We start from the raw sequence: 11,561 nt of genomic DNA on the forward strand, positions 1-11,561 counted from the left end.
TCTGCAACTCTAATGTGAAAAAAATCTACAGTGGTTAGTGCCAATAGGACATTATTCTAAAACAGCAAAACGCAGATTCAATTCAAATTAAGAATGGCTGTTAACACATAGTTTGTGATATTGTTCAATGTTGCAGTCATTGATTGTTGTATTTTGTGGACCTATGTTGATTCAAGGTACACTTATTTGACGAAATGTTGCTTTGGCTATGACTCATATTGAAACAATTTGGCAGCATATATTTTGTACAAAATTGTTCTTTCAAACACTGCATGAATTACAGGTCATATAAAACACCGGGATGATACCTGTCGATAATTTGCCATGGGACAAACAATATTCTACACGTAGAGAGATGCCTTGATCGAAGCACAGTACATCGTGTACAATTATCAGGAATAATACATCTTAAGCAGTCCCAGAGGTGTTACTTGTAGAAACATCTTGGAAAGGAGACTTTGGCAAATATAATCATACTTACTTAAAATGACCACAAGGTCTTTAAGACTGCTGTAGCAATTTTTTCTTGCCATAAAAGATTGATAACAGTAACATAAAAAAGGGAAATTCTTGGCTTTTTTGGGGTGAAGTGTAGCATTTGGCAGTTGTGCTTAAGACTAGGGTGTTTTCTTTTAGCGTAGAGTTACATTATGATATACATGTACAACTCAAAAGGTTCAAGAACATTATTTTCATATTTGATTATCGTTATGAAAAACAATACCTTCTTTCTTTTGAGTAGTATGTTCTTAAACAAATTTTGCAAGTGTTTTCAGATTCTGTTGTCAGTTTCTGAGAAACATAAAGACAACAAATCGGTCACTGAACACTATACAGAAAGCCCCCAGTAATCTGGACACTGTTAATACAGACAACCCAGTTATTTGGACAATAAGGGTCTGTATTCTTTACATATCTAAAAGCGACATTACATAATGACCATATGTTGTTATTCTAAGAACCCAACCCCCTACCCAGTTGTGTGGACAACATGATCACATGTTAAAGACTGATATTGTCAGTGCCACATTTTCGTTATTCTGGAAATGTATTCAGCTGAACAATATAACTGTGAGCCAAGTTGTCTGGATTAATCTGGTCCCTCTGTAGATATAAATAAGATATATAATTCATGACATTTTGGTTATATATTCAGCATTGTTTAGTATATGTGTACCAGTGACAAGTCGTAGACAATTACACTTGTATGAACAAGTACAGTTATATTCCTGGCACACCGAAACCAATCAGGAGAAACCTGGGATTTGAACCCACAGCCAACAAACTGTTCCCACTGTGTTCTACATTGTCCATTGACCATTCTTTATGCATTGTCTTCACAAAATTAGCCAGTGGATTACAGGACAATATAAAAATATGTATACACCTCATGTCTAATATGTAAACAACTGTAAAACAGGATCTAAAATACACATTTAAGAAAAGAGAACTTCCACTTTTTGATAACATTATGTCAACATAACTCGTTTGTAAAACATAACACTAAACTGATGTTGAAATAATTCATAAAATTACATTTCACTTTAATATATGTTATCATCTGTGAGTACCATTCATCAAGGACTGATTCTCACATTATCACTATTTACACATAAAATATACACTGTATACATATAATTCAATCACATAAAAAGGAAGTGTTATTGATTAAATGCTCATATTGCTAAAACTATCTGTAAACACTGAATTAAATGCTATCACAACATTTTCCATGAGAAAAAATTCTATGGATAAATTTTGATATGATATAGCAGCACCTATGGTTGTAACAACCGACATGTTAACGAAACATTATATCAGTACAACATTAACTCACATATGGAAACAACAGTTATATCGTAGTGCCCACAGTGGACTTGCTGTCAGTGTGAAGCAGAGTATCTCAGACTGCATCTAAAGAGTTTGGCAATTTGGCTAAGGGCAACGGTCAGTCACAGAAGTTGGACTTCCAAGTAAATGATTAACTTACATACATGATAAATATAGAATACATGCTGTGCAAATTCATGAGGTATCTTCTGTTTGCATTTTTTCATCATATTTCATGGTTAAAATATATCATTCGTCACCAAACATTAATGAAAGCAACATTACTTAAATACAGCACTGCTGAGACATGTGACAGGCTGGAACTATTGTTCTGGTTAGAACTCGGCTTCAGCAGGTAATAAGAAGTGACCAGCAGGATTGGTTCACGCCTATCACTGAATCCCTGTTGTGTACATCGATGCTTGGCCCAGACCAGTGTGTGAAATATTTCCCAAACTTTGCTACCCAGTTGGGCTAGCTGTGTCTGAAAGTTACTAGCCCACAAAATGATTCACTAGTTCAAAATTTGAATGTAGACACAGATTTTATCATTAAATTCCTAATATGATGAACATTTCTATCAGGCATTAATCTTGTATGATTTAAAAACATGTTGTAACTTAACAAGACGCACAGTGTGATATATTTACAAAATGACCCCATGAAAATTCACTAGCCAGTGTTGCTAGTGACTGGAGATTTAATGGCTTCACTGGATCTTTACTAGCCACGGATCAGTGACTATTTGGCACCCTTGTCCAGACTTGTTTATAGACTGCTGCCATGTAGCTGGAATATTGCTGAGCGCAGCAAACAAAGGAAGGAAGACAGACTGGCACATGGGTTAGTGAGGTAGGGGTGAGGTATGGTTTAATGTGCAAAACATCAGGGCTTGATTTAAGAGATGTTAACTTACTTGCACCAGGTGCAACCTACGATAAAGACATAGTTGCATCAGCCAAATTCCAGTTGCAACATAGTGTGTTAAACTGTTAGAGGTTTCAGTGCACGTAAACATATTACCGTGTAGCAGTACCCATGAAAATATAGCAACATATAGACACAGCTGATCCCTGTTTATAAGAGTTGTCATAACCGAGACGAGTCAATGAACAGCAACAGATGTTACAAGGTTAGAAGAAAAACAAGCTGACATATTTATCCTTATGATGTTAGATCTCTTGTTGATTTATTGCTTAACAACTGACTTGCATCTTGTGCAAGTTAAGACTTCATAACTGCGTTGCACTTTGAAATATTGGGTTGCACCAGTACAAGTAGCAAAGCACTAAACTGAGTCCTGAACATGATACACAAAAAATACTTAATTGACCTTGGTACAATCAATGTGTACCTGGGTACAATAACATACATCATATTGCACTCAAAAATACTCCCACACGCATGTATCAATAAATTTCATTATTTTCTGCTTATTGTAAAAGTATAGAAAAGACAATGACCTAAAATAGTTCACTTTGTATCTCTTTGTAACTGGGTACTGACTCAAAAATATTCTCACAAGCATGTGTCAATAAATTTCATTATTTTCTGCTTAATGTAAATACATAGAGAAGACAATGACCTAAAATAGTTCACTTTTGGTTCCACTGGCATGACTAGACTAACATTGAAATGGTTGACAATGCAATCAAGTTAAAAAATACTCTGAAGAAGAATCTGAATACAGTATAAACACTGCTATGTTGAAACACTGAAATAGGATATGAGAGACACTTGTGTGGATTCTGTGGCATAAATCTATGAGTGTCTACAGACAAAAGTACCCTTAACTCCGGTCCCTCTGTCCTGGATGAGGCATCGTCCGTCCACCTTGATGTCTGCACCATGGGTCAGTCTGGTTTCCTTGAAGTCGTCACTGACCACAGTTTTGTGGCTGATGTCACCATGGTCATCAGACGTCCATAACCAGTCATCATGTCACCTGTACAAAGAAAAACTGATGTTTTGCATACACTTAGCAACTGAGTGTACTTTCTACTTTCTGATTCACTTCGCAAAATGGGAGTCTAAGGTAAGTAACTCTAGTTACTAATTGGGGGAATTCTAATGGTGCTGAAACTGGGAAGTAAATATATATGATTGAATGTTCTGTAGGATCTCGTATGGTTGTGAAAGATTTTGAACATCTTTCTAACAATATTACAAAAGAGTACTGGTTGCATGTTGATATGAGCACAAGGTTGTACTCTCTCGTACAAACCCTGAAGCAGATATAACCAAGAAAGCCCTCACAAGTCTAGAAATCACGGCAAGTCTAGATTTCCACAGCTTCAGAAAATGAAAGTCTCAGGGCTACTTTTCATTTCTTTTTATTTTCTTTTACTATGAACTTTTTTCAGTACAAATGTTCATTTGAGAGCCTAGCTGTTTGTCTGACAAGGTTGATATTACGGTTTCAGGTTGCACCAATTCAAGTTATAAATGCTGAAATCAGGCCCTCCTTATGCATATATGAACGTGCTGTTTACATAATGAATATTCCCGAGTGAGTGAGTGAGTGAGTGAGTGAGTGAGTGAGTGAGTGAGTGAGTGAGTGAGTGAGTGAGTGAGCCGAGTGAGCATGGTTTTACAGCACTTACAGCAATAATCCAGCTGTATCATGGCTGGGGACACTAGAAATGGGTTTCACATGTTGTACCCATGTGGGGAATCAAACCCAAGTCTTTTACAAGGGAGGCAATGCTTTAAGCTCTAGGCTGCCCTACCAACCCCAAAAGAGAAGTGCAAAGAAGTGACATATTTGTGCAATCGCAATGAATCCTCTATCAAAAGGCCAACTTACTGTTAAAACTGTTGACAAAGGCAAGTGCAGCTAGAGTGACTACAAAGATGAGTCTCCATGCCGGGGTGAGTCTCAGTCTCCCGACCCACTGCAGCAGTTTGTTGCTGACTCTCCATAAAGACTTCACTAACTCCAGGTGGGCAAACCTTCGCCGCCCTGAAGGGAGAAAGAGGACACACTCATACAAGCATGTCAGCCCGCAATATCGACAGTATGGAAAAACTGGACTGAAAGAATACAGAGACTATTGAGATTCTTATTGAAGATGAAAATCACTTCCTGTTGTATGAATATGATAATCGAAGAAGTATACACTTCAAAAGACATTTTTATGTACATCCACGAATCCACAAATCTATTACATCTTTAGTTATCACTAATGTAATATGAAATTTTTTCAATATTTTTCCATGCGATCAACTTATTATTCTGTGTGTTTGTGTGTGTGTTCGAAATAACCACTGGCCTGGAGGCCCAGCACTGGTTGTTATTGCATTGGGCCAGCAGTTTCAAATATTTGCAGGCCCTTGTGACTTTCAGTAAATTAAAAAGAAGTTATTGAAACAAATACTTTTCGTTTCTTGTCGTGTTGTGTTCTTTTCTTCTCCAGGCTCGGCAAGGAAATGAGGTTTCTCCCCTCTTGCTGTTTTTCCAGAATCTGAATGCATCGCCCTCATGGGTGACAACATGGCATCCTTCTCTGCATCACTGAGTCCCTGGCAGCTGTCCACCAGCTGCGGGATGAGGTTGTAGGCACCGAGTGGGACAAGCACACGCTGGACGTAAAGCTTAACCACATCGGAGTATTGAGGGCATTGTCGATTGCGGTCATTGTGCAGCCACGTTTCGGCAATAGCGTGACATTTGAGATATTCTTTCACTTTCACATGAAGGAGAAGGCTGAAGAGCAGATATTTATTATATAGTTAATATTATTCTTGATATGGTGTTCTGGTCTGAACTGTTCAGAGATTGATGAACGAACGCTTCAATCACCAGGCTACCCCACCAGCCATCTAAGGATACCATTCTAATCTGCACTTAGTTAATCCCTCTAAAGTACTGCTGGAAATAGAACAATACTGTAGTTAATATATGAAAGTGTGAAACAATTGTTAAACTATGTTCATCCTAACTACAGTCTCAGTAGTATGGAGCTTGGTGACGTGGAAAAATGATTAGTACTGAGTAGAGCTTAGTGAAGAAATGACCACTATGTTTTTTTCCAAAGTCCAATGCGACTTACGTGGAACAGACCATAGCTTTATGCAAATTAGTGTGCAATCATATTGCATGACAAAGGACACTTTTGAAATGCAAATTTTGAAATTAGACATAGCTTCATTATAAACAATAGCTAACATGAAAAGCAATAAATTTAAAAAATAATAAATTTAATACTGTAACTATTAAGGATGTAGCTACCATGGGGTCTTACTATCACTATAAACAGGTAGGAAGGGTCATCTCAAAAGCAGAAAGACATGTCCATAACAATTTACAAACAGTTTCTAGTCCAGACATTGTGACAATCTTCACGTGGTCATGCCACCTATATATTTTGAGAAGTGTAATACGATGGCTGACTTAAGCTTCTCTATGGGTATCACTCTCTTTTACATATCTCAACATAAATGTTATGAAAATGAATAGACGAGACATATTCAACACGCAAGGAAAAGCATAAACATCTTTGAGATGACCCCCTGTGCCTGTAGGCAGCACATACATTTCATGTCAGGTGAGTCTGTGGGGAGTGTTCACACCTAGCTCAGAGACCTTATTGTCATCTGTAGTCAATAGATCTATTGTTCACAGCAATATTTCTTATTTTTTCTCAGTTTTGCCTGATTTTACAAGTAAACATACTTTTCTGGATAGACAAATTTTACATCCCACTGAATGCCCAGTTAAGCTAATGTGGGTTACTTCAAAATCTGCCATTTGCATTTGTGTAAATTTTAGGCATACAGAATAAAAGCCTATTTTTCATTTTTTCTGTTTCCGACATTACTTTAGTAATCAAAAAGTATCAACCTGTGAACAACCAGGTTATCAACCAATGCCTTCTGGGTTTCATCTTCTTTTCATTCTTTGAATACAACAGTTACAGCTCATTTCTTTACCTGATGATGGGGCCAGAACAAGTTTGAAACATTGTATTCAAAGAATAAAAAGGGGATGAAACCCAGAATATTCATCAAAGAGCATCTTCTAAAATGCGAATGAAGCATTTAATCCATGCTTGTTGAAAGAGGCAGTTAATTGGATGGGATGGTCAGATTCGTTGACTAGGTTAACATATCCAATTCTGTTGATCAATGCTCATGATGTTGGTCACTGGATTGTCCGGTCCAGATTATTTACAGAAGGATGCCATATAGCTGGAATATTGCTGAGTGTGGCATTAAACAAAGACAACAGGCAATCTCTGCATGAAGTGTACAACACCATCCACTTTCAAAGTAAACTCCTGTCAAACAGCCAATGCATCATTCTGCAAACACATTAGGTGCACTACCAACTGAAATAGTTTTCAACTTTGTCAGAGTTATACCATGGTTGGATTTACAGAATTTGATTTAACTTGCACTTTGTGTCAGTCTATGTAAACTTAGTCTCAGTGTCATCAATGTCATTCATTACACTCCTGTACTGAGTCTAACAAATCCTATTAGGAGGTTGTGTCAGGTAACCTTTGAGAGACCATCCTATCAAACACTAGACGGCTAGGGTTTGGCAGGGCTTAACAAATTCCCAGTCACTGGCACTGATCCCTCAACAAACGTAAATCCGCATAAAACACCTGCAGTATATATGCTCAGGGCTTTCTGATGATATAGTTACCACTAGCTAATATTTCTGCAAGCTGACATCCTTAAAAATTTACAAAAAGGCTATTTTCAGCAACTATTTACTCACTGTTGACAGTGTTGTTGCGTGCTCCATGTGCATCACCCGGAAGTGATTGCACGAAAAACAACATTCAGAATTGTTCAGGCAAAACCCTTTTTGAGGTAAAAGTTCAAAAAGTACTACGTTCACTTTCATGATTTGGTAAGCTGTGCTCTGACTGGTCAATCCCAAAGTTTACACAATCTCCTTCTAGGGTTTCTTAGACTCAGTAGAGGAGTGTAACGAATAATACTGAGACAAAGTTTAATTAGACTGAACTTTGTGTATTTTGACATAGAACTAAATCTGCACAAAACGAAAACAGCTTCCATGATGGACACATGAATTTATCAATTTATCTTAACTCACACATGAATGTCGCTTTCAGATTGGCTAAGCGCCATTTTATTATTTTCAATGTATCCCGCTTACAGGCGATGTATTATTTTCAATGTTACAGATGGGAATTCCGAACTCTTCTGGTGCTTCATGGTAGTACTTTTTTATCTCGAATAACATTGAATCACGCATCAAGCATCAAGCACAGAAACAACTGATGTTTTGCGATTGAAAATCTATGGAAGGGAGATAACTCTAAATCTGTCTACCTTGTGTTGTCTGCAAAATGGCGATTCGCCTGGCATTCAACAGAAGTGCTTCAAACAGTTTAAAATTAAAATTCAGGTGTTCGGTAAGATAAATACGTTGTTCACTGGTCCCTCGGGGTCCATGTTATGTACAAACCTCGAGGGTACATGAGCCCATGGACCCCTCGTGACCAGTGAACAAATTATATTGTGCAATAAATAAATGCTGTCACACATAATCAAAATATGTGCACATAATCTTCAAGAGGGCACAGTTTGAGGACGTCAAGCCAGAAAAACTCTGGCGTCAAGGATGTATGTGTCTTCAAACAATAAGTGAGTGAATATAGTCTTACGCTGTTTTTCAACATTCCATCTGTATCACAAGTGGGGGCCATTAGCAATGGGCTGCACACATTGTATCATGTGGGGAGTCAAACCTGGGTCTTCGTCCTGCTTGGTGAACACTGTAACCACTATGCTTCCCCAAATGTGATAGTTCAGTTTGAAAGTAGTTATTTTCCCAAAATAAACAAACAAAAACTCACCACAATTGAATGATTCTGACAGGACAGCTGTCAATGTTTTTATAAATCTTCTGAACGAAAGGAAGCACAGCATCCCACTGGTCCAGCTCGGCAAAGGCTTGGATCATAACGATACACAGCGAGTCCACATAGCTCTGAAAGCTGCAAAAGAATGAAATTACTATATTGTCCTTTTACACCATAACGGACAGTCACAATCAAATATGAGAGAATTACCTGAGCAGTGAGACAAATAGTTTCCAAATTTTGCTAGCCAGCCTGTAAGCTACAAGCCCACAAAAATATTCACTAACCTGAAATTTTAATCTAGAAACTAAGCAAGTATTACAAAAAGGTAGAATACCATTTTTTATTAGGCGATAATCTTGCATAATTCAAAAGTACATTATAAGTTAGCACGTCAGGGAGAGCGACATATTTAAAAAATGACCCTATGAAAATCCAATTGCTTGTCGGGCCAGTGACTGTGGACATTTTGTGGATTTTTACTATCAAGGGCTTGCATGACAGTGGTTATTTGGCAAACTGACTGAGAGTACTGTACATAAATACTGATATATGTGTGTGATATGTACAAGACAGTTTTATAGTGAAAGTCCATCGAGATACCAGGTTGGTGGGGTCAAAGGGAAGACCTGGGTTTGATTCCCCACACAGGTACAATGTGTAAAACCCATTTCTCTTGTTTCCCGCCAGGTGGAACATTTCTCCAAGCAGCATAAAACTAAACTATGACTGAGTGAACATTGCTTAACGCTGCATTTGCATTGTTGCAGCTATTCACGCCGAACATCCAGAGTGTACTGATCAGTTGTGTCATGTTACATGATTTATTTCGTTTCGTAAAAGTGAACACTTTTGAATATGAAGGAGTTGTCTCCCCTGGAATGAGCCTGGCGCTAAAGAAAAACATGACAGGGTAGCCTGATTATGAAGATTAATAAAAAACATGTGTTGGACCTTCATCTTATCATTTTATCACAAGGACAAAGCATGACAAGTTGAAAGCAATGCAGGGTAACAAGCACCAGATTTTAAAGAAATTTGGTTGGAAGAGGTCAGAAATCCGAACCACTAACTGCCTGTTCTCTGGACTGTACAGCATCAATAAACAGTGAGTGTTTCACATATCCATTTTAGAGCATCATCTGCTCATGCTTTAACAACGAGATTTTTGCATAGTGGCCATGGCATTGTCAGAGGTGTTCTTGAAGCTAATTATTATTAACCAACTTAGAGCTTACAGACTCGAATCAGTGATGTCAGTTTCATCCTCCACGCTGTACAAACTGAAATCCCTAAAAAGTATGAAAGGCATGTGGCAGACATTCAAAATCCGAGATCAAAATGAGGTTTTATCAAACCCCAATGTTCCAACAACTTTTGAACTTTATAATGTGAAGTGAGCAATTATCGAAACGTAAGCTGTATGAAAGCTGGTGCACTTTCAGACGTCGATAGTCCGTCTGTGTCGTTCAATTAGCGACCAGTAGAAGTCAGAAAAAAGCGGCGCCTTCACTTCTTTGACTTAAACTTTAGCGGAACGCCAAATTCGCGGCCAATCGTACCTTGGTGTATGCCTAATTCTGTCAATTACTTCAGAACAATGCACCAAGCATCGATCAAAGTCTCTGTACAAGAGAAGATCTGAAGCTTTTTCAACTGTTTGCTCTAAAGCATGACCCGGTCTGTGCGCTATGTCACCAGAGTCACTGTCAGAAGAATAGAACACATCACTTTCCGGAGATTCGCGAACACCACTGCTGCCTGTCGCCATGTTTTCAGCAACAAGTGTTTTCAGAGTGACCTGCCCTTGCCGAGGGAGGCGGTATAAGTGCCGGATGAGACCGTAAAATCCAGCTTTGTGTCAATGTGAATGTATGTCTTTGGTCTATGGCAGCACAAGTGCGATTGTTGAAACGTTCCAGGTGATTGATAATCGATAATGATATCGAATTAGTAGACAGGGTTATATCATTACCAGTTTCTCAAACACTAACAATCACATTTTTATCGTTTTGCTCAATACAGCGCAAATTTCCCGCAAAAAACATACTTTACTTGTTTAAATTTATCTTCGATGTAACCACAGATATATACATAGCACATTGTGAGTGCTTTAAGTGAGTCTAAACCTTTGACGGCCAGTATATCTTTCATTTTCAGAAAATTTTGTAAAGATGACAAATTAAAAACATCGTAGCAGAATGTTTTCATTGGTGCACGTGTAGTAGCGGAGGAGGTTCCAGTTGTATAAATAACACGGAACAGCTACATGATGGTGAGCTGACAGTATGCACTTTATTAAGCAAGCCCAGATTGTCCAGTCAGTGTTTTCCAGCTCTGTAAATATTTTATAAATATACTATTACCATACAGGAGATAAATTGATTGTACCAGCCATATCACATAATATCTTTGATTTATGCCTGAATAACATAGAAAGGGAACAGTCACTATAGTTAAACTGCAAAAGATTATTTTCTTCAGAATAAACTGTATGCCTACAAGGCTGACACATTGCAACCAAACATTAAGATCTACATCCAATACAGTGTTCCCAGAAATTATTGAGAAAATCTTTATTTTTTTTCTAATAATGCCAAGATTGGAAAAAGGGCTTTCACTATGCACTAAGCATACTAAATAAGGGAGACAACTCTTGAAGGCTTAGAAGGCAGCTCATTACGTCAAGAGTTATCTCCCTTGTCTGAGCAGACGGCTTCCTGTGTTGACATGGCAGAATTTACAGCAAGAGAGAAAAGAAAGCTCATTCTAGATGATTTTGAAAGGGGTGAGGCTGATGCAAAAGTGTTAGCTTGTAGACATGGTATTCCTCTGTCTACAGTATACAGAACTTTGAAGAATATTCAAACAGGAACCGGGATAGAGCAC

At 38.0% G+C, this 11,561-nt stretch overlaps 1 protein-coding gene across 1 annotated transcript; it reads right to left on the reverse strand.

Annotated features, from left to right (window-relative positions):
• Positions 1 to 1,129: 1,129 nt before the first annotated feature.
• On the reverse strand, positions 1,130 to 10,459 carry LOC137296458 (peroxisome assembly protein 26-like). Its single transcript, XM_067828248.1, has 5 exons — positions 10,235 to 10,459; positions 8,667 to 8,807; positions 5,208 to 5,536; positions 4,637 to 4,792; positions 1,130 to 3,775 (listed from the first exon to the last, which is right to left on the reverse strand). Exons 1-5 carry the CDS (start codon positions 10,441 to 10,443, stop codon positions 3,684 to 3,686), a joined length of 927 nt encoding a protein of 308 aa, XP_067684349.1. The 5' UTR covers positions 10,444 to 10,459; the 3' UTR covers positions 1,130 to 3,683.
• Between the last annotated feature and the right edge of the window lie 1,102 nt (positions 10,460 to 11,561).

The sequence above is a fragment of the Haliotis asinina genome, chromosome 9 (assembly GCF_037392515.1).
Source record: "Haliotis asinina isolate JCU_RB_2024 chromosome 9, JCU_Hal_asi_v2, whole genome shotgun sequence".
NCBI lineage: Eukaryota > Metazoa > Mollusca > Gastropoda > Lepetellida > Haliotidae > Haliotis > Haliotis asinina.

Bases quoted from the DNA above. Each gene is read 5' to 3' on its own strand.
- LOC137296458 (XM_067828248.1), bottom strand. From the start codon at position 10,443: ATGGCGACAGGCAGCAGTGGTGTTCGCGAATCTCCGGAAAGTGATGTG. The intron at 5,537-8,666 runs GTGAGTTTTTGT...TCTGCTCTTCAG, and splicing joins GTCAGAATCATTCAATTGTG to CCTTCTCCTTCATGTGAAAG. The intron at 3,776-4,636 runs GTAAGTTGGCCT...TTCTTTGTACAG, and splicing joins CTTTGTCAACAGTTTTAACA to GTGACATGATGACTGGTTAT.